Here is a 23,930-nt window from a genome sequence, read left to right as displayed (position 1 = left end):
GTTAGCAGAGCCCTGACAGCTGATTGGCTGACAGGCCAGGAGGTTAAGTAGACATGACCTCTGTGTGCCCCGAGGTTCATCTCCACTTCCTCCTCGGCATTGTTGGCCAACAGACAGTGACAATGTCGCACAGGCCATGTGTCACAGCGCGGCCGACCGGTTGCGAGCTGGTTCAGTCACATGATGTTCACACACAAAGGACACACGGGTCTCAGTGAGAGGAAGAACCTTTGACTGCGACTGAAAGCTGTCAGTTCTACTTTCGGGATGAGATTATTCTGGAGGCGTTTCGAGGTCTCTTGAAGTAACCCTGTCAGTGTCATTGCTAAAGACGGAGAACTCCGCACTGGGTTGAATGGGACGGGGGGGAAAAAAAACAGTGTTTGTAGAGCGACACATACTCCCACCCAGATCCTGAAGCGCTATTGTTAGGACGCACAACAAAAAGAGGGAAACTCATTCAAATCGCCGCTCAGTTCTGCGGCCCAGGAATTTGCTTTTCCATTTTACACCTTCCGATGTGCACAAAGGGCCGACTTTGTACCTGCGCCCTGAATTATTTTTTCTTACTGGTTTCCTGCGCTGAACCCATTCAGCTTTTCAAAGGAATGCAAATGGATGACAGCAGCACATAAACGCCGGCATCCAAATTCACGTCATGCCCGGCTCATTAGGCCTTCTGTTTCTGCACGGCTTTGTCTGCCAGAGAGATTACTGTAACATCAGCGAGTTACAGTATCCCCTCGTAAGCCTCTGGCGGTTTCACAGCCCGAATCTCACTCTGGGTTCGTCCTCGCTTCAGCTGGACTTCAACTGACCAAATCTGAAATATGGGTTCAACTGTCCGTGCACAGCTGTCCGTGATACATCAATACATGACCGAATATAGAGCAAATTGTTGGAAAATCTGATTTTGTGTTTGAATCCACTCAGCGACATGAGCACATACACGTACACGCTGACAGATCACGTAAATAAAAAGTACTCACAGTTCTCAGAATGGAAATCAGGAACAAACTGCTCGTCACTGTCCGGAACCTGAGCTGAAATGAGAAGACAAAAATCAGCAACCAGAACTTTAACATTATTATTATATTTCAGTCAAAGCCTGACCTCTCTGTGTCTCCCCCACCCCCCTAACTCAATCTGTCTTCATCTCTTCCTTCAAATCTGAGTCGGAGCCTCGTACGACTCGAGCCGGGCGACCTTCACTTCACGATTTCTGATGCCAGCGCTTAGATCAATACACAAGAACACGGAGCTCATGAATGGCAACGCAGATGTTCTCACAGACCCGAGCGTGGTTTTCTTTAGTCAGTTGCTATAGAAATTTCTTCCTGCCGGCCCCCCCGTAAGTAAAAAGTTCGGAAAAGTACATGTGAGAATTACACCAGGAAGTTTCCAGAAAATTCACAGCGAATGAGTTGATGATGTTTCAGAACATTACTAATATAATAAATAAAACATCAACTTGGAGAGACGACGAAATCCGAGACCTTTTTGGTGAAAAGGGCAGACGCCAAAAAACATGAGATTTACGCACCAAATTTTTATGTCATGCCCTCTCTCCTGCATGCCCCGCCCACAAATGTTCCTAGAAATGTTCCTGTTGTTGTGGGACCTGGATCTGCATCCAGTCCAGAAAATGTCCAGACCCACTTCTACAGATATTACCCAGAGTCCGTGTCTGACGTTGACTGTTCAATGAGCGAACAGCCAAGTTGACAGGTTCCTTTATTAGTATATATTCTGTTCAAGTCATATAATGAAACTATTTTCTCGTCCATCCAAACCGATGAAGCGTCTTCCTGCTAACGGTCTAGTTTGCACCAGTCGCTGTGAACCAGTTTCTGTTTCCACTGCAGACATGTGAACAGCCTGAACTGGCTGTTCTGGCTAAACAAGTGGTGTCAAGTGGTGTGATGAAGTAGAAACACCATCACAAAGCGTTGGGGACTCTGTCTAACAGAGTATAAATAGTCTGGATTTCATCCGCTGCATGTGATGATTGTCAGACTAGAAGTGAACAAGAAGGAGAGAAGTGAGATAGAGGAACAAGAAGTGAAGGTTAAAGTGCTCCCTGGAAAACTGAAATTCAATTTGCTGTGATTTAACGTTTTCTCCAGTTATAATCACAGATTTGATAACGGTACTTTTCCTGTAAAGACGTTCAAACTTGTCATTTATGAGGCTGTGATGTTTAAAAGTAGGCGTCTCGAGTTATTTTCAGACATGAACTCTGGGAAATATCCGGAGTTCACTGCTTGTCTGAAAACAGCTTCGGAAACAATACACAGCCATTTGATAAAGTGATGTAGAACGAATATGTTTGTGATACCTTGTTTGACTTCTCCTCTATTTCAGTGGCCGACATTAAACCTCTCTCATAATCCAAACTCATTTAGGATCTAACTGGAAAAGCAGCAGATCAAATCAGTTCCTTATTTATTATTTTTTAGAGAATTTAGAAGGTTAGAGGCTCAAATCCTTTGAGAAGGTCAGATTCACCCAACGAGGCTGGAGCTTGTGTGCATCATATTTAAATATTCAAAGACCTGAGCAGAACCAGGTCGAGCAACCGTTGTAATCCGGAGTCACTCCAGTTTTTTTCAACAACATGGACGCCAGCAAAACTCTGCACTGAGGCCTTTTGACTGTCACCTCACCCAGCGTTCGACCTCCCTGGCCTCTCCTCTCTCTCTCCATCTATCACTACGATTTCCAGACACACGACACAGAAACCAAATCTCACACACACAGAGGACAAAAAGAGGAAATAAGAAATTCAAATCCACTTTCTTGTCGTCACACTCCTCCTTCCTGTGCAGAGGAAACCGGACGACGACGTTTTGGAGCATGTTCAGATAAATCACATCGATTTCTTTTACGTAACGCTGCATCCTGTGGGTTACTATACCATAACAATATTACCCCCTTTTAACTTTTCAGCCTCTCAGCCTCAGGGGGGGGCAGAAATAAAAACGGCTGCATGAGACAGAGCAGGGGCCGATGTTCAGCTGCACAGATCCAACAATCAATCACTTCCACTAGTTTCAACATGTCCAGAACGGAACATGCCGGACCTCATGAAGACGCAGGAGAGAAGAAACACGGATGTCGACCACCAGACATTAGCCTGAACCCTGGTGTGTGTGTGTGTGTGTGTGTGTGTGTTTGCGTCTGTGCACTTTCCGCTTGCATGTGTATCTGATTTGTTTCCAGGAACACCTCGTCAGGGGCTTTGAGATGCAAGTCAGCACAAGAAGGAAAGTGGGTTTATACGAGCACAGACGCATGTTCTCCTGATGCTTCCAGGCACCTTGAATGACTTTTTTTTTTTTTTCTCTCGGTAGGAGATCCTGGGAGGGGCCAAGCTGCCTCAGTCATATAAACCTAAAGGCCAAAATGAGACAAGATGTGACAAGCTCCTGAACTCTTGCCATTCAGTGCTTCACCCTGTCTTTCTCTCCCTCGCTTCCGCTCTTCTGTAGCAACAAAAAAAAAAAAAAAAAAAAAAAAAACCTCCCTCCAGCAGGGACCAGGTTTTACAATCTTGGTGAATCCCTCACAACTGCAATCAGTCATGATAAGGTCTTTAATTAATGCAGCAGGAAAGGAGGGGTCTTAGCCGGGGAAGCTGGGAACAAGCCCGTACTTAGGGTTAAATAACACTTTGATAAAGTTACACTTCCATCTTTCTGCTCTGCCTTTTTTTTTTTGCTGTGTTCACTGTGAGTCGACAATAAGCTACCGGCTGGATTTCAAAGTCAGAACATGATGTTTCCCAAAACAGAAAAAATACATATATATATATATATATATATATATATATTTTACTTTACTTTCTTAACTGTGTTTTGGAAGTTTTACTTTCATTTGTCCAGGATTTGACTTGATAGGAGACTTCTGCCACAGATACACAATAGAGAGGCAGCGTTGCCACATGGGAGATGTTGAAGTATCTTACCAGAGGCTGAACATTATCGTATTTTGAGGTTAAATGATCGTACACGACCAGATTAGGGATGGGACGCTCAATATCGGTGTTTAGAAGCAGTGTCAAGATTCTTTGTTTTACAACTTCCTGGAAAAAACGGATTTCTGACTTGTTTCATTCAAATTCACTGCAGTGAGTTGGCAGCAGAAACCTGGTAGGCTGATAAACCTTGAGCAAATAAAACCAAAAGTATCTGGATTATTAAATTCCACTTGAGGTAAATGAGAGACTTTTTTCCTGTGGTTTGTTTGTGCTCTAACCCTTTGAGGGTGGCATTTATAGCCAAACCTGTGAATACGAAAAGCCTCCAACTTTGAAGCGACACCCATTGTTGTGGTTTTATTGGCTCTGGCTCTCGGCTTTTTGTCTGCGTGGGACGGCGGTGTGAAGTGAACTTGCCGGTTTTTTGACACCGCATGAGAAAAGGGGAGAAAGCTAACACGCATACAGTATTGTTTGGTCATAGACAGTAGCATGGCTGAGGAGTGGGCTCTATTTAAATGTCTGTCTGGCCTTAAGACAAATGCAACTGCCTTGACTTCCCTTTAGTTCACTGGCCTGCATGACTCAAAGTCAACACTGGGCCTCATTGTACTGTTTTAAAAAAGGTGACACAAGCAATTTTCATGATTAGAAATGTTATGAAATTCTGCAGAGGCAATAACAAAAGAGCACCACCCATATGCACTTCATTAAAACGGCATTTACAAAGAATTGGAAAGTTTCTGTCATGAATTTTGAATTCCCTCCAAACATGCTTTGAATAAGAACCTGTATCTGAAGTTTTTCCACAAAGTTCAATTAAAAACAAAAAGGCTTCCAGTCCCTCTTCTCAAATGTTCTAACTCAAGTTTTTCATGTCAGTGAATTAAATTTCACACGTCTAGATGTCGCCTCGCTGCATCTTGAGCCACAACTTGATCCAAACCGATCCTGATGTCCCAACTTTACTTTTACATTCACACTTTAAACAGATCAATGTGAAAATAACCTTCCAGCTCTGACCGTACATCGTTCTGCACAGCGAGGGTCAGATAAACACATTTTGAGCTGAGGGGGATTTTAAACAGGATCAATAGGAGTTTTCACGTGAATCACGTTACAATATAAATGTCACATTTCCCTTTAAAGCTCCACATCAAAGCCGTCGACACAACAGAGTTCACACCTCTTGGTGCAATTCTCAGTTTAGACCCATTGTCCTGCCGCTGCTGAGCTCCAGGTCAGCACCGAAAACAGGCGTCATGACTCACGGCTTGAGTTGTACTCCCCCTCCTCTCTCTCTGTCTCTCTCTGTCTCTCTCTCGGCATACAGTATAATTACTCCATTAGGGCTCATGTCATCGTTGCACTTATCAAGTCTACAAGCTGACAATTGCCTCCGACAGGGCCTCATTTCATCGCTATGTGCCTTTGAGTGACACAAGCCAAATAGCCTGTTTGTTTGCCTTGGCCGCTGACTGGCAAGCACACTACATGCCAACATGGCCAAAATAGGACATGCTCAACTAATACTGTCCCGACTGTGTTCTCTCTGGACTTTTTGTCTTCTGTGTTGTAAGCATCAGAAAGTTTAAGCTACAGGACAACAGCGGCTAAACTCAGATATCATTTTTATTCTCAGGATCAGATTGAGGACAGCGCCTCACTGACAAAGTGAAACTTTGTGGAGACTGACAGAAAACCTAGAGGCCATAGTCTTCTGTGACTTTCTGTGTCCACCAATCTTCCCAGACAGACAGACACATCATCAACCTCATGGGGACAGTAATAAATAAATGGTGCATCATCACAGAAAAGCAGAGATTAAGAGGAGAATCAGCCTGAGGGGCAACTCTCACCTTCCGTGAGCCATGTCTCCTGGAGTTGGCTTAAATCCTGGAAGAGGTCTGGACAGAAAAAAAGAAAGAAAAGGATCAACACACAGCAGAGACACCAGAACGTGATCAATACAAATGAAGATATGAGCTTTACGGTTCGTCTACCATGATGTAAACATGTTATGAGACCAGAGGCCAAAATTGTGGACTTCCACTTCTTTACCTTCAGATTCCTGAGGGGGTAATTCTGTGTCCATGTATTTCCTCTTCGCTGCCATCAACAGTCTATTTAGGGGCCCATTTCCTTGCGACTTCTGTAAAACCCATAGAGGAAAAGTGAGAAACAAGACTCCAGCAGGGAATTAATGATGAAAACAGACAATGCCATGTTTGCTGTGCCATGGAGAACAGGCAGAAATGATGCAGGGTTAAGCACTTGGATGCATCTGAGCAGGGTGGTGATGATAATAATTTGTAATGGGTCACAAATGGGAGCCGGGAGGTGAACGCAGGGCTCCTCGGACAACAACACATTTCTCAGTTGTAGAGGCGATCGGTGGAAAAACAAACGCGCAGCCTGCGTCTGAAGTAAACTGGCCGTTTGGCACAAACACGGACGCGCTCCTCACCCCGGACAAACCCGTTTGCAAACATTATTACTTGCACAACTCCATGTGATTCACTTTGTGGACATGTTGCGGCAGTTTTAGGCGCTTTCAGAGACCGTTTTCCGTCGCGCGCACAGCTGCTTTACGCGTGAAAAAGAAAAAGAAACAACTCGTGCAGACGCGACACGGATAGAGCCCGGTGGCTGCAACGAAAACGCGCACGCATTTGAAAGTAAGAGAAGACTTCATCCATACGTACATTTGCTAAAGTGTAAGGCACTTGCTGGTCCAAATATCCATCCATCTTATAATCCATCCGTTAACCGTTTGTGGTCATTGAGGCTGAGCTGAGTGAGATCCACGCAGCCGTGCACGGAGAGGAGGGAGCGCAGCTTGTGAATGGAGCTGCGTGGAGGCTGCATGCATAATGAGCTCCATTCACAAAAAATGCCGAGGGGAAGTGATGGCAAGTGATTACCCAGCGGGCTGCTGCCCTCTTTACAAATCTCTTTTGTGTGCGTGAGCGTGCGTGAGAGAAAGAGGGAGAGAGAGACGCGTCCAATTCAACCTGCAAAAAAATGTTCAGGTACTTTTACGCACCAATTTACGCACTTTTTTTTTTTTTTTGCTCCTTTGGTTCGTGTGCAGCAGAATGCGTCCCCAGCGTCAAACAGCAACACGCATCACAAAGTGTGTCGTGTGATTAATGTTATTTAACAGCTTCTTTTTTCTTTTCTTTTTTTCTGCTGCTCGGGCTTTCTGCCACGTCTGCCCACACTGCCAGTCTCCACTTTCTATTAGGAAGCAGCTGAACGTGAGAGGGGAACCAGATGTTAGTCGAGTCCCTGCAACCGAACCAAAAGTTTATTGAGTGCAGTTTGAGTTTATATTGAAGTGTTGTGACTTTTTAATTCCCAGCTGTTCTGTCGTTTCTCTATCAGACCTGATTTTTTTTTTTGGGGGGGGGGGTATTTCAGGGAGACTTGCTTTTCCAGCTCGACCCAGAGGAGACTCCTGATTGGTTGATTTCCTCTTTCAAGGGCTCAAATTTCTCGCCATTGTCCGCATGACTACACTGACTTATGAATGAAGTCTCGGTTCCACCCAGGAGCCAATCAGAAGTCCGGTATTCCACATCCTAGCAACCGTGGGTGGAGCTTGCACCACAGCAGCCAATCACCTCCCCGGACACTGTGGTTCTTTTATTCCGGATTTTCCAGTTGTTTTTCATTCACAAAAAAAAAAAAGAGAGAGAGAGAGAGGGAAAGTTAGCAGAGGAAGAAAAAAAAAAAAAAAACTTCCATTCATAAAAAACCTGCCCTGGCATGAAAAGTCCTGACATGTTTTTCTTCTTTCTCCTGCTCGAACAAACTCACATAACCTCATGTTGTTTACTTCACTCCACGTCTCTGCACCTCCAGGAGGAAGAGAAGCAGTGGCACCAGCTCTGCAGGAGACTTGCACATTAAAACTGCCGTGAATCTGCTCAGGAACATGCATTCTCACATTCTTGTGGTTTTAAGTCTACACCGCACGAAAACCACAGGACTTGAAGTTCTCCACCGAGCTTTGTGCACAAAGAGCAGGAGCAGGACGGCGAAAGATGCTTGTTGCTTATTGAAATCAAACCGAGATGAAGCCACAGGGGCTGTGTTTTGTTAAAGGAGAGAGACAGGAAAGTGAAGCTGTGATGGGGTCCGAGTGTGGTTTCAGTCCAGAAGGTTCTTCGTCCTTCTCATCCTCTTTCTCTTTCTCTTCCGTCGATATCTGATTTAATCTCCAGAACAGGTGACGCTCTACATGTTATTTCCTGCTTAATGATATTTAGATGCTCACAACAGGCTATAAATATTACATCAGCCCTGCTCGGTGCAGCAGTTTGGCTTGAGGATATCAACAAAAGTACATCATTAGAGTTGTTTAGTAGTCGTTTTATTACATTTAAAGCACTATATAAACTCTGCTGTAACCAATAGGCTGACGCATGGGTTCCCAAACCGGGGCTGGAACTCTTAAGAGGGACTCACTGTGAATTTAAAGGGGCCTCAAAAGGCTTACAAGAAGAAAAACAGGTTACATGATGTTGTTCTTATCTTCTCTGTGAATTCCTGGATAGTTTTTTTTTCCCTCTTAGAAGACTGAAAAACTCTCTCTCTGGTTAAAACACACACAATGTGGCCACAAGCTGAAATATCGGGTCACAAGAAATGAAGCCAGAAGTGACAAATAGTGGAACTGAAAGAGTTCGATTTCTGCTTCCCAGCACATTCTCATTGGCCTTTATGAGTTCTGATTAACAACAGGAAGATGGACGACGCTTCTCTCCGCACACTTCGTCCCAGGATGAATCCATGAAACAAGGAGCGTCTCCACAGCCCCTCAGCCGGGCTGCAAACTCCCCCAAATTATAATGAACGACAGAAAACCCCTCTTTCAACGCATTGCTCACTTATTTCCAGCGAAAGCAGAACCTGTGGTGAACGGTCACAAGCCGAGAAAGAGCCGAGACCTTTGTCTGTCTTTCTCTCACATGAACTGGAAGAAAAATGGAAGGAACGTCTGCTGATTGGTTGGATTCTTCTATATTTAATTTCTGCCAACTCATTTTATTGCATACATCAAAGCATGACTCGACATTATTGTGTGATTCCCCTCACATACTGGGAAAAATCATGCCTGGGCAAAAAAAACATTTATATTTAGATACAAACATTTTCCATTCCAGCAAGACGAGTCCCCACAATGTGATTGTGTAAACAGATCTACGTGATTAAAACCTTTACAAATGAGAATTTAACATGAAGAAACCTCTGAAACGTGCCACGTGTGTAAGAAGCACACGTGTTGTTAATTCACACGCGGTTGACACCTTCAAAAGAAACAGGCCGTGTTAAATACCCACACATTTAGACACCTATACACACACATATACACTATTATGCTGATGCAGCCGTGTTGTTACTGCCTATATACATGATTTACAACTTCTTTAGATCCTTGAGGATGAATTGAAAAATTATAGAACATAGACAGAGGGTGTAGATCAGCTCTGGTGTATTTCTTTTACAGCACACACACACACACACACACACACACACAGTAGTGAAATGCATTGTGAAATCTATTGTAATAGTCATCCACCCCGAGCTGTAATGTAGCTTTGTCAGCAGAGAGATAAGTACTGACAGAGACAGAGGGGAGACATTTGAAGTTCAGTGCGATGCTGAGGAGTGGAGTCAGAGTGCTTATTGATCAACGCTGGCTGTGCTTGATGGATGGGCGAAATGTTATTATAGCTCCAGCTGCTCCTGGAGAGAACGAGTGAGCGAGAAGTGCCCGAAAACAGAGGTTTGAAGAGGAATATTCAGAAAGAGTGGGATTCTTTTCTAGACAGAAACAGAGCGAGGGAGATAAAACAGGAAAATGAGGAGTGAACGATGACACTGAGTGAGAGAGAGAGGGGAAACGGATTCGGAGGGTGAAGAGACAGAAGGAGCCCGAGGCCGAGGCGTCTGTGGGGGATGGTGTGGTGCGACAGGCTCGTCGACAGCACCCCTCCGTCTTTCCTCTCTCCCTCTCTCCTCCTTCCTTCTCCTCACTCGCTCCTGATAAGGCCGATGGTGACTGATAAACACGTGAAGATCTTTGTTTGGAAACAAGGGCATCACACTTACGGGAAACTACGGAACATCCAGTTACAACCCCCTTTTTTCTCACTTCAGCTCCAGATGAACTGATTTATAAAATTCTGGCCAATTTCTATACCAGCAAGATTTTCTTTTTAAGAGCTGGAAACTCAAATTCGTGAGTTGCATGCACCAGAACCTACGAGGGAACAGACACTGAACAACCGACAACAACAAGCCCATTCAAAGCTCCATTAGTTGTTTTACTGGTTGTGAGGCACATGACTCATCTTCCGCTGTGATTGAATTGGAAATTTTCAATTTTCAAGACTCCATGTCCGCATTTGAATTAACATGCACAAGTGTGTTCCATGTCTTTTCTCCATAAACTGTATCTAAATATGAATCTTCACTTCCTCCCACTGTTCAGAGAGGAAGCCAAAATATCCTGGATATGGACGCTCCTGTCAATGATGTCATGTGGAGCCAGAATCTGCAGAGTACCGATCGGGGGGATGTAGCCATGGTGGCGAGGTCCCAGTTCGACCAATCAGGAATCAATCGTGATGTTTCACCTCGTTTTTATAGCATCAAGTGACTAATCAAAACCAATCTTATCAGAAACATGAAAAAACATCAAGCATCTGTGGGATTATTCATTAAAATGACAGAAATCGTCTTTGAGGAACAATTTTTAAGTTTAGTCCATATTTGCGTTGAAGAAGTGGGGCTCATGAGCTATACTGCAGCCAGCCATCAGGGGGCGATCAAGATTATTTGGCTTCACTCTTTGGTAGCCGTCACGTCGTCCATTTTTATAAATAATCCGTGGTCTTGTCTGAAAAGAAGAATGAATTTTGAAAATCTTTAATTTCAAGATTTTAAATTATGAATTGAGGACAGTTGATTTCAATTGAGTTCTCTTAAGTAGTCACATCTTTTATTTCTGTTATATCATTTCACTGTGACATGTTGTTGTCGTAATAATACAAACACACTTTTCAGATTCTATCACAGTCTGACTCTGATCTCTACGATATGAATAAAGTGAATTTAATGCATGTTTTTTTTGTGTGTATGTGATTTTATCCACCTCCGCTTTGATGCCTTTCATCTCTTCTTTCAAAAACGTACCCATCTTAACCATAGTGTGTACGTGTGTGTGTGTGTGTAATGACTCCGACCCTGCTGAGAACAGATTCCCATAACAAGTCTTGTTCTGCTTTGCCAAGCGATGCCAAAACCAAAACCAGACCATGTGTGTTGAATCCATGTGTGCAAACCTATAAATTCCTCCCCACCGAAAATGTAACGTTTATTTATTTGTCCGTCGTCATACTTTCCAGTTGCTCTCCACCAAATCCTGAGAGATGAATCAGACTCTTTAGCTGCTAAGTGCAAATCGTGAAATCGTAAGAGCAGGTCGTGAACAGTGTCCGCAGCTGAAATCAACCCCTTTCTGCTGGAATCAAAATGGATGAGAGCAGTGAGACCAGAAAACCAAAACAATGAGCTGAGAGACGCTAAAGTGCTGGGGGGGGGGCGACCCCTCTCACAAACACGTTCATGTGATCCATACATAAATACCCACAGCTCTAAGTTTAAACATGAAAACATTCTGGAAACTCAAATGTCTCCACACGCAAATGAAACCCGGAAACGATCACGTGACGCCGAGTGCACATGCATGACACCGGTCCTGGTGGGGGATGCTGGGGCGTCACGCGACCATGAAAACAAACACGACTTACTGAGGCCTGGTTTGTTTGGACTGGGACGAGCTGCAGAGGAAGAGCAGCTTCTCTCACGTGCCACGCCAACTGGAAAATGATTCCCAGTGCAAACATTGATTGTGTGGAACGCGGCTCAGTCTGTGTGGATTTGTGCGATTGTTTCACATGCCCTTGTAACTCGCTTGCGTGTCTGTGCCCCTTTTTTTTCCAGTTTCTCCTCTAGATTTAAAATAATCTCAACTCCCACACACGAGTTTCTCACATCCTCTTCACGCCACGCTGCCAAATCTGGACACCCCCCCCCCCGCCCCCTGGGTTTCCTTGTGTCCTGCCTGCGTTCCAAACCAAGGTGCCAGAGTTACGTCCAGGAGTTTATATCCGCAGCAAACAATACGTACCTGAAAATAACTCCAGACAAAGCAGAGCCAGTTTTGTTTTTAAAACGCAGAGAATACTTCCTCAGAAGGTCAAGCTGGATTATTGGAACTCGTGACCTTCCTGGAAAGAGCTGGTTGTTTAGGGCGTTAAAAAACATTCTATCATGTTTCTGCTGGAGAGCTGCACCTTGAATCTGCTTTATTTCAACCCCGGGTGTAAAAAAACACCCAATCAGCAACTGTCTACATCATCATTTCCCCACATCTCTGTTTCTGCCCGTCCAGACGTGTGGACGCAGCATGGGTCACTTCTGTCCACATGAATGGAGACCAGGAGATTTTTGATTCACACCTCCCGGCGCTGTGCTCCTTGACGCTGGTGCAGGCGACTGTCACCGCCGGCCTGGTTTAGACCACAGAGACACGTCCAGTGATTTCCCCGCCTGCGCACCAGCCATGAGGAATTCCTGGCACTGATGTCCAGTCAGCGCCGCAGACAGGCTTTGCTCGCCTCGGTTGAACCCCCACAGCCACAGACGAGCTTCAGTGGAGGTGTGTGTTTTTGTGTGTGTGTGTGTGTGAAGAAAGAGATAATGACACAGAAAGAGATCTTTATTAGTGTGTTTATGAGAGAGTGTGTACGTTTCATGTTTAATGCATGCTCCCATACATCTTCCCCCTTCTTTGACTGGGTGTGCTGTAACATCCGCCCAAGGCCTGTTCTTCATTCCCCCAGGACACTGCACCGTTGCTGGGATGCCTGCTTGTGTATAGCCATAGTCAGGAAATGTCACTGTTGGCATCTGACGACGGCGAGTGAGCCAACCCAAGCGTGCCTCCTAGCCACCTGCGGCCCAACCTCCTCCGCCACAGACACTGGCTTGCTTGTTTTTTCTCTGACCATTCCTCGCCGTTCCCCTCCGAAGCCGGGCCGTCTGGCCGGCCCTGGGCCTGTGAAAGATCAATCAGGTGAGCACAATAGCATTTATAGGGGTGTTTTTGACTGGCAGCGCTGTGGAGAAGTGGCTGCCATGCAGCTGCACCGGCACAGCTGAGCTGCCAGTTAAAACACAAAGCTGACTCTAAAGTCTCCCCCCCCAGACCGCCACACACACACACACACACACACACACACACACACACACACACACACACACACCCTTAACACTCATTTTAACGACAATACTGTTGAAAGTGTTAATACGTCATTGTAGATGTGAAAATCAACCTTTTATCACTTTAAATTCATCAATTATTTGTTGTTTGTTCATTTAAGTGTTCTTCATCTATTTCAATATGTTATTTAACTTTTTTTTAAACTTGTATTCTTGTTTTTATTCTGATTCGATTCTCTTATCTCTGTCCTGTATTTTGATATGTAAGAAACTCTATATGAACCATTAATACCAGTAAATGTGATCGATAGCAGATGTAATTCTTTAGTTTTTATTTATTCTCAACAAATTCCATGAAAAGTTTAGAAATATCAGACATATGTTACACACATGAAAGCATCTCACTAATGTTAACTTTTATTTAAAACATACTTATTTGTATCTTTCATCTTTATCTTTTGTCTGTTCAACAGTGATTTCGGAATGAATAAATATGTGAGTGTAACCAGGGTTTGGTTTTAAGAGTTTCTGAACAACAACAGATGTCTTTGGCACAGAAGACTTGGATACTTGTTAGGCAAAGCAGATTTACTGATATATAGCACATCATCACACACAGAGAGGTCATTCAGTGTCCTTTACTGCCTTGGTTGAGCATAGAAGTACAGATCAGAAGCATCGAAACATAAAAATATTTAAGACCTTTAAACATGTGAGTATAGAAACTGGATAAAAGCACAAATTAAACAACAGCCAACGACTAATTCAAGTGCTGGATTCAGTTAAACAGCATGATGGGAAAAGTGAAACGGGATCAATTGATTATTTGAGGTCTCTTTATGGGATTTGTTGACTTAAAATGGCATCAAATGATTTATTGAAATGGAGGTAACCTCCTGGAGACAAACGCAAAAGTGCCTTCATGTGTATTGACGCCATAAAACTGTCCCTGTGTTAGTGGCCACAGGCACATTGTGGAGACCAAAGAGTGTTGTGGCAGACATTGTTTTGTTCTAAAAGCAGGACGGCTTCAAGGAGACACAGAAGAGCCTTGTTGACGTCTCTCTCTCTCTCTCTCTCTCCTTCACTCGCTCGCTGCCCACACAGCGCTGGTTTTGTGTAAATCCTCCTATTGTTGCCACCAGCCCTCTCTTCACCCACATTTCCATTTATATCCCATTTTCCACTTCATTACCATGCTAATTTGGGAGGGCAAAAGAAAAATCCCATGTTATGTCATTTATAGTGATGCAGCTGGTTTATCTGTCCATACAGAGGGGAAACCAGAGGGGCTGGCCCCCGGGGGCCCTCGCCTCCCCCCCTCATCAAAACTGCCTCTGTCCAATCAAAGGCGGGACGTATAGACGCTCGGACTGTTTGGTACACAGACGATAAAGATGTCTATTATAAATCCAATATAATGGAACATCACTGAGTCGAAAATCAAACAAAAACTGGATTAATAGAAAGTTATTTTAGCTTCTCCGAGCTCTGCTCCACATTTGCTGCTGGGGTTTCATGGTTTTGCAATCCTGCTTTCACGAGGGAGCCCGTCTAATTCTGTTGGATTCCAGCTTGTAATGACTCGCAATGCTTGTAAACTCTGTGGTGTAAACAATGCCTCCAGATCCTTCCACCAAAAACAACACACAAGTCTGTTTGCAGGCCTGAAATAGTGGGCGGTTGGTTGTGTTTGGTTTATCCGGTTCTGGGAGACGTGATAACACAAGGTCACTCAGCTTGACCGCAGCTGTCCCACCTGGACTCCTGGTAAATTCAATAAGACCTGATGGTTGTAGATAAACGTCCTGAGACCGTTCTGAAGGTTTCCATATGATCCTGTGTGCTTTGTGCCGCCGTCTCTTGAATGTGTCTTCTCTTTCACCTTTTTATAGCAACATCAGGTGGTCGTACTTGATTTGTGGTCTTCGGGATGTAAACAGAGAAATGCTGGTATGTTTAGCATGTCTAATGTTTAGCATAGTTGAGTGTGTAAACATGCCGAACTAAACACGAGAGAGGCCGATGGATATTTCACTTATGTTTCATTCTCAGAGCTCATCAGCAACGGCCATTGTTTTGGGGCTTCTGGTGTAGACGGAGGATTTGGGCCAAGACTCTGTCGTCTGTTCGTCGAACACTATTTACAAGTTTCTTTTATCTCACGAGTTGAACTCGTTGACAGAACCTGATGGAGGGATGTGGTGTGGATCCAGATCAGGGGACAAATCCAAGATTTCTTCAACAATGTAAAATCGGATGTTTCTCAACAATTTGTGATTTTCTCAGAAAATCATGAAGATATCTTTATGAAACAATCCTTTGTATATGTGTGTATATTGTGATAAAGTGGCCAATCAGTCCTTTCAGTATTTTTCTTATTCTTTATGTGTATATTTTATATTTTGTACTTTTGTGTTTCTTCAAATAAAAGGAAAGAAATTGAGCTTTTAAAGATCGGAATCACACCGGCTCTGTGTCACATCAACTCAAAATAATTTTTCTCACTCATGATTTTGGACTTTCCCAGTGAATCCTGTTTTTAGCTCCAGAACACAATGAAGCTATGGATCATGCGTAACGAGCCCAAAAAGTCCAAAAGGAGAACTTTTCAATTTGACCACGGGATGGCCCCGGACAACATCACAGCCTTCACAGGAGGACTGTGGGTGGGGGCGGACGTTTGGATTGTGGCCTGAACATTGAGAATACGCTGTTCTCTCTTGATCTAAACAAAAAATCATTTGCCGCGTGTTCACTCCGGTTTTTAATACAACACATGTCAGGAGAAGTTAAACAGTTTGTCCTTGGAGATCAGTGTCTTACTCATAAAGCAATTTACTGGATCCAACATTTTTCACAACATGTGCACATTTTGATCAGAAAACCTTGGTTCTCTCCCACTTATCAACACGTTTCTTAAATCCGTTCTGCATGTGAGTGTACTTTATGGGGCCGGAAGCTCTCTGTCTTTGTTTTTCTAGTTTGACCAAACATGTATGAGCAGGTTTTGGTTCACCGCAGGTAAACAGTCTGTTTGGAAAGTGAAAGAGTCTCAACCCAAGAGTCTTAGTCTGGATACTTGCTGTCCACCACCGGAAGCTTCCAAATATATGTTGCTTCCCCTTCAGTGAGCACAGTGTTACCGTCACGTTGAAACAACAGACAAAACTCAGAAATTAAACTGGATTTATCCTCAGACAAAGTTACCTGGACCTCAGAGAAGTCTGAACAGGGTTGGAGAAGTCTTACGCAACATGCCACCTCATGTTATTCTCCCTCTGTCCATCACGACGCAGCAGGACACGATAAAAACAACGTTCTATTGAGAAAACTTGGGCCCGTAGTGCGGGCAGCGCTAAGTGACCCCTCCCTTCTTGTGTCATGTTGTGTTTGCTCCGCTCAGGTAAAGCTGCGCTGATGTCACCGTGCTCGACATCAGGGGATGAAGTCAGTGGTGTTTGAAGGAGTGAGATCATTTTTCCGTTGGGTGCAGAGTGGGGCAGTGTAAAGGACACCTCATGTGGCAATCAGGAGAATGTTGTCGGCCTGCCTGTCTCTCAGAGAGTCGATCCATTCCGCAGAGATGATGAACATGACTGAGGCCGGTCACGCTTTTACTTTCGCCTCTTTTTCTAGTTTGTTTATCCACTTGTGATCCGTACCGAGGAAGTTTCATTCAACACGCTGCACGGTCCAAACACAGACTCAGAAACTAAAGCTACAATAACAGGATCTGCAGTTTACATGGTTGGATAAAGGGAATCGATGGATGAAAGTGAAGGGAAACACACAATAATGGGATTATAGAAATTATTTGGCCTCAGTGTTCAGATTTGTTGTATTGTTTGTCTTTATCTTTATTTGTTCACACAACATGTTAAAAATTACAAAATGACCAATACAGTCGCTTCGTACCGGAGGTCAAGATAAGCGCGTGAAACAGCTCAAATACATAGAAGTGGATATACACACTGTAACAAACAATTCACACTGGTGCCCTGACTCACACACACACACACACACACACACACACTCACACACACACACTTTTCACCAGTCCTGCCCATCTTACATCATATGGTCCATGGGCACAGTTAGTCATCCTCATGTGACTTAACCTCATCTGTGGATCTTTGTGGGCATCAAACGCACACACACACACGCACACACACACACACACACACACACACCCCTCTACCCATCTCAGCATGACATCAGCTCGTCCTGAGTTACTCGGCCTCCCGAGTGTCCTGATGGCAAGAGATAAGGCAGGAAAGTCACTGATTAGCTGGGAATCTCGTTACACAGGGAGCAACGGATCCCTCCCTTCTTCCTGCTCCTCCTCCTCCTCCTCCTCCTCCTCCAGCACCACCACTCCTCCGCTGTCTGTCCTCACCATCACTGATTCCACGCATGAGCGACTGCGAGGCTAAACGATAAGCAGATGAAGCGGATATCTGCGTAAAAGGTGGAAAAACAAAAACACAGACCTCAACTTCAAATCCCCAGAGGACGCACCACAATGAGGTTTGATTGTTTTGGTGAAATCAAACAACAGCTGACTTTAGAGGTATCCCAGTTCCTTGAATCGCAGCATGGATGACGAGGACTGTAAATCAGATTGATGTTGAATTACGTGGGCTGTCCATCTGATGTCACAGTATTTCCCAGCAGTGTTGTGAGGGCGTTGCGTCTTCGCTGGTGCATTGGGCCCATTGTCCCGGGTACAAGGAGAGCAAACGTATGCTTGAGGGAGCCCCTTTTAAGACTCAATCAGTCCTTTGGTGGGGTCCACTGACCCAGAAAATGGGTTTCAACAGCCAGAGGAAATGATACTCAGTAATCACTTCACTGGAAACACGGAGGGAGGAATGCGCAGGGATCTCACACGTCGCTGCAGAACAGACCAGAATAGAGAATGTTCACAAATCGAACTTTTAACCTTGATGTAATATCTCCATCATCAAATAATCAATAGCATTCTTCAGACCAGTTTCTCTCTTGGCAGGTAATCCACACGTTTGGTTGTTGTATTGTTTACAGCTTTGGTCGCAACATGTTTCCCACACATTCTTGTCATTAACTTATTATACAAGAGCATTCTCCTGAGCAGAGCACAGGTGTATCATGTGTCGCTCATGCTACTTTCTCATGGGAGCTGTGGTTGAGATGTAAAGAGACGTTATAAGCAAAGGCCACGCTAGTGCTGCGGCTCTGATTTAATGATAACACCTGTGTGACAGTAAAGAACAAATGTTTTTCAGTCTGGTCTCATGTAGCTAAACTGGACAGATGTACTCGGGCTGCAATTTTCTGTCCGAAACCAAAGAGACATAGAATATTTCAAAAACTACCGGCTGTAGCATTTTGAAGGTTTGTCCTGACATTCACGGTCCCAAGATGATGAATCCTGGTGACTTTGATTTTCCGTGTGGTGGCACCATGAGCTTGTGGTTTAAGATCAAATGAAATTAGGTGCAGATCGGGATTAATTGTTAAAACTAGCCGATCCTTGGCTCTTCTTCTAGCGCCATCATCAGCTCAGAGAACTGAGACGGAGACATAGATCGCTCGGCAGTCGGACAATTTTACAAGAAACTGTTTTGTGACCTTTCTTGCCAACCTACCCCCCCGCTGCATGTGAAGACAAACCTTCTATATCCCTGAGGCTAATAATGCCATATTATGACACGGAGTACATCTGATACGGGTGGGTCTAGTTCAGTGAAAACACGTTCCCTGTGCTATTCTGTTACACATACCATTGCATAATCAGAAGTGATTCTAAATGGGTCATTCAGGCACTTGTTATTTAAGACCGTTGGAGGACCTGTTTTGACATTCATGCCGATTGATCTGGCTCGGAGTCCAGTTTCACATGGGAATTGATCACAAGATAAAGATAGAACGATTGATTCAGAAAGCATTACATGCATCAGACAACTGAGCTGCAGAGACCTCACTGCACCTTGTACATTCTGAATAAAAAGAGCCTCAGAAATCACGGGAGCTTTGATGGAGTCATTTAATTTTCACTGAAACAAAGTTTTGTTGAGTGGGATGATGACACGTCGGTGTCACACCATTCTTTTTACAATAGAATTTAAAATAAGGTTAAATTCAAACATTGGTTTGACCTTTTGTGAAATTTGAAATCACTCTCATGTCTGTGGGGTAAATATGAAACTAAAATCAGCAGCTAATTCATTTAGCTTAGCTTAACAGAGCTTAGCTTAGCAGAAAAAGCTAGCCTGGCTCTGTCCGAAGGGCTGATACACACCCTCGACTAATCGAGAGTCGGCCTCATTCGTGAATGATTGAAACCAAACTTAGACAAATGAAGCATCTTTGAGAAAAAACGATTTGACATGTACTTTGACTTTTTTATGACCTATACTGTAGCCAGCCACCAGGGGGCGATCAAGGCGCTTTGGCTTCACTTTTGAGGAGCTGGCATGTCTTCCACAGTTTTTGGTACAGCTTACTAACAAACATTGTGTATAGATGTCTTTATGCTATGCTAATCTCTTTTCCACAGATGAATATGAACGTGTATTTCACATTATTGTAACTATTCTTTTAAGAAAACAGAAGTTCATGTAAATAGCATAAAATGTCCCTTTGATAAAATACTTCCCGTGGACACATGCTTTCATTTTATGTCTGTTTTATTTGTCACCTCGCAGCTTCTGGTGCAGGACACGACACACGTGTGCCAAAGATTGGGGGAAAAACAACATGTGATAGCTGGAGTCCGCTCTCTGACCGTGACGGTACCTGAGCGAGAGGCTGTTTCTGCAGAATGTCAACGAGAGCAGATGGCAGAGGTGATGAACTGAGAGAAGACGATAAGGTTTATGGTGACGTCCCCGGGCAACACGGTGCGGCTGAGATAAAACTCTGGACGCTGTGTTTGGTTTGGGTAAATATTTTGGAGGGTGGTGACCTCATGACTGCGTTCGTCACATTCAGTGTCACTGGTAATGAACGAGGAGTTAAGTGTGCAGCGCCTCGGTGGTGTTTTACTGAGCTTATTGTTTGCTCAATGTTTCCAGAAATGTTCTCCTGAGAGGAAATGGGAGGTTTATGACCTGAAATCTGATTCAACACAACACTGATCATGTTGCAGTCACAGACGCCACCATGAGGACACTTCTGGTGCTGCGCGATTCCTCTCCGGGGCCTGCAGACGGACATTTACTAAGTGTTTGTCATGTAGTTGGAGCAAAGGTCAGTGAGGCGATAGAGCAGAGTTTAAACTGAACGAGAACTTCTTTCTTTCTTTTTATAACTTTCTAAAAACACAAAACCTCAAACCAGGGAAACAAACACTGGAGAAAAGTTTGACTATTGTTTGATTTAGCTCACGAGGGCTGAAAGAACTAGACCTGTTTTTATGAGTGGAAAGAAAAACTGTCAACAGTGAGTCACACACAACACAAAAGGTGTCTGCTGGTGTATTATAGCCACTGTGTAATTGTGTTTGATTTTCCGTGACTGTGCAGACGTCACATCGGGGCCGTACGGCAATGACAAAACAGGAAGACGCACACAAACCGAGCCAATAAACAAACATTTATTTTTAAATAAAGAAGTACAGCACAGACCTCCACTGGTTAAAGGTTTCTTGAACTTTTCATAAGTTTTAAATCTTTTTCATTTGTAACTTGTTAAGTAAAACTGAATGAGTCCTTCACTGAGAAGTTTCATGATGATCCATCCAGTAGTGTTTGTGTAATCCTCCTCGGCAGGGGTAAAAACTTCTGTGTATGAAAGAGGCTGGAGGAAGAGAAAGTCATTTAATTCAGAGCAGCTTCAAGAAAACAGTTTGAAGTCTGAGTTTTCTTCCATAAATCGATTTGATGAGGATTTCATGACTTTTCCACAGAAACCATTCGACATGTCAGTGTAGGAAGATTACACATGTAAAAAATTAAAGCATTCATGGCTGTATTCCACTTGTCTGCTTTGGTTTCAGTGTGTTGACAGTCGTGCTTTCAACACTCTACTACACCCAGAAAACTGATACTTAAAGTATTCACAGGTAAAAGTACTCATTATGCATAATGACTCCTTTTGGAGCGTTAAATTATGGAGTCCTAAAGTTCCTGAAAGATTTTATGAGCACAAACAGTATTTTTGTTCAACAAGAGGAAACATGATGTTTTTTTGTCCTTCAGGGGTCACGCCTGTTAGTTTTGTTGTCGGATTACACAACTTATTGATGATGTCATCACATAAATCTCAGCGCAGCTTTAACTTTATGAGGCCGAATCCACCACAATAATTGGAAGTAGTAAAATACCTCCTTTAGGGGTGTAAAGGGCTTATATATAAATATATATATATATTTATTTATTTATTTATATCTATTGTTTCTTGAGATTTCTTGGATCTCAAGATCTCTAAAGAAAGAAAAAGCTTCATTAAATCTGTTCCAAAAGTTTGAAGAAAGTTTTTTGCGTAATCCTGCTTAAAGAGAGACAGCAGTGAAAACCTGACAACACATTTAAATGAGTTATTGCCTTGGAGCCACTAGGTGGTGTCAGTGAACCACTGTTGTTTTCAGCTGTGGCAGCCAGAGGACGCTCAGAGGGATGAGAGCACAGACAATATGTGAAATCTAAATATCTGACTGTCACAATTTAAAAGGTTTTCAACAAATATCACACAAAGGAATATTTTTTTTTGCAGCACTGATAAATAAAAGTGACTGAAATAAGATTTAAACAATTGAGGGAAAATTTGATTAGTGTTATAAAACACAAAAACTCAACGGTAACTTAAAACTACTAAAAAAAAAAGATTTTCTACATATGGAACTTATTCTGTTATAACGTGAGCGCTACTGTGAAACTCAAAGATTATTAATTTGTTCATTGTTGATCTTTCACTGCTATGATTATATGAATTATTCATTTAAGGACTGATGTGATGAGATATGATCTGTTATTCCATCACAACCTAAAAAAAAACGATTCACTGTGCTTTACATTAGACGTAAAAAAGATAAAGAGACAAATACATGAGATTTAAAAAGAGGAAACGTAGACCTGGGGTTGTGTTAGTCTCAGTACACGAGACGTTACTGGAGTTTTGCTCGTGCTTTCTTTTGTCATAAATAATCATCGTCCTCCAACATGATTCTCAAACTTTTCTAAACGCTTCATGAAATCACATCAGGATCCTCAGATTCAGCTCAGAGCAGCAGATCAAACGGGAGCTGAGGTTGTGCAGCGTCTCCATGGATTTGCCTTCTCCTCTCTTCTGTTTCTCGTCCCTCAGATGTTTGAGATAACGCGTCTAGTTTTGAAACCCTAGATTAAAAAGTGAAATGCATGAATATCGCCCCCCCGCTCCTCTGCAGTGTCTGAAGCAGTTACATTCAGCAGAGATGAGAGTTATCATGGTAGCAGAGGGGAGAGCGTATATTTTCACTTTGCCTTTCACTCTTGCCCACTTGTTTGACCTCTGGGGGAAATCCAGACAATCTGGTAATGATGTCACTTTTCCGAGCCCATCAAGACCAATTAGTGTCCCACACAAGGACACGTGCACACAGGCAAAGACAGACGCACGCAAACACTCATGCACGTGCACTCACACACTGTAATTAAGAAATAGACTTACATAAACAGAGTAATACAATATCTTAAAACCCATTTGGAGCGAGCACTGAAATAAACCTTTGGCTTATTGCATTTGTCAGGTCTCTCAAACTGATTGGTCCGTCTCCTTCCTTCTCCCCTAGACGTTTTATTTTTCCTCAGACTGATGAAATATTGTGCAGGGGATGAGTGAAATTTTGCCTGCTCTGACACGCAGGGGTTGTTAGAGAGTCTGGGAGGAAGTACACCGTCCGAGCGAGAGGAGAGGCAGGTAATAACTGTGAGCTCCCTCTTGGAGCAGGCCGGAGCAGGTTTCCACACGGCCATATTCTCTTCCCTCCTCGGAGCGTGTGGGTGTAGAATAACCCGGCGCCGTGACCCCGTCTCTCATCCACATGACAGATTGACAGAAACACTATTTCTCTCCGTCTTTTCCTTACAGTCGAAGTCAAATCTCCCAAGTATTCTTTCCTTTTAATGAGAAAGTGAGAAGTATGGAGGGGACGAGGAGGGATCTGGGGCCAGTGGAGTCAGGTTAACAGGGAACACTGGAGGGAACATTTGACTGTTTATCAAATAAGCCCAGTATTTGTGGTTCCAGTTTTTTAAGGAGCCCAGAATTTCCTAATTCTGAATAAATCAGGGTCTGCAACACATCGAAGGTGTCACTGAGAGTTGAATCTTTAAAGAAAGTTCAATTTATCCATTTAATTTATGTGGCCCAATGTTTGATGATGAATAAATTTACTGCCTGTAACATACTTAGATTATTAAACTCTTGCTTTTTCTTTTTTTTATCCACTACCTCGCTCTCTTGCATTTTGTAAGTGTCAGCATGTGATTTGTGCACAATCCACCTGCAAAAAGACGGAGACTTATCAGATGTCAAAGGTCATGATTTATTGAGTCAAACTTCAATAAAAAAGTTTAATAATATTGTCATAAATCAAAATGATTGTTAATATTCGAGTTTATTACAACTTCTGGATATGAGGCATCTTCCCCTGTTGACAGAGTTTAAAAAAAAAAGAATGAACCCACAT

The 23,930-nt window shown here is 43.4% G+C and overlaps 1 protein-coding gene and 2 long non-coding RNA genes across 3 annotated transcripts in view; 2 read left to right on the top strand and 1 right to left on the bottom strand.

Annotated features, from left to right (window-relative positions):
• Positions 1 to 7,175, bottom strand: part of etv4 (ETS variant transcription factor 4) — a 28,851-nt gene extending 21,676 nt beyond the window's left edge. Inside the window, exons 1-4 of the mRNA XM_069517405.1 lie at positions 6,685 to 7,175; positions 6,041 to 6,131; positions 5,839 to 5,886; positions 990 to 1,043 (exon numbers count right to left, since the gene is read on the bottom strand). Coding sequence (XP_069373506.1) covers positions 990 to 1,043; positions 5,839 to 5,886; positions 6,041 to 6,131; positions 6,685 to 6,741 — 250 coding nt within the window. The 5' untranslated portion in view covers positions 6,742 to 7,175. The remainder of the gene's footprint in view (positions 1 to 989; positions 1,044 to 5,838; positions 5,887 to 6,040; positions 6,132 to 6,684) is intronic.
• Positions 6,880 to 11,112, top strand: LOC138406028 (uncharacterized). The gene is made up of 2 exons (XR_011239695.1): positions 6,880 to 7,011; positions 10,482 to 11,112. It is a non-coding gene; the product is annotated as an uncharacterized lncRNA (long non-coding RNA).
• Positions 11,113 to 15,155: 4,043 nt separating this feature from the next.
• On the top strand, positions 15,156 to 15,718 carry LOC138406029 (uncharacterized). The gene is made up of 2 exons (XR_011239696.1): positions 15,156 to 15,229; positions 15,332 to 15,718. It is a non-coding gene; the product is annotated as an uncharacterized lncRNA (long non-coding RNA).
• Positions 15,719 to 23,930: the final 8,212 nt, after the last annotated feature.

The sequence above is a fragment of the Paralichthys olivaceus genome, chromosome 21, assembly GCF_024713975.1.
Source record: "Paralichthys olivaceus isolate ysfri-2021 chromosome 21, ASM2471397v2, whole genome shotgun sequence".
NCBI lineage: Eukaryota > Metazoa > Chordata > Actinopteri > Pleuronectiformes > Paralichthyidae > Paralichthys > Paralichthys olivaceus.
Note: the sequence above shows the minus strand (reverse complement) of the source record. Positions and strands in the feature narration are given on the sequence as shown.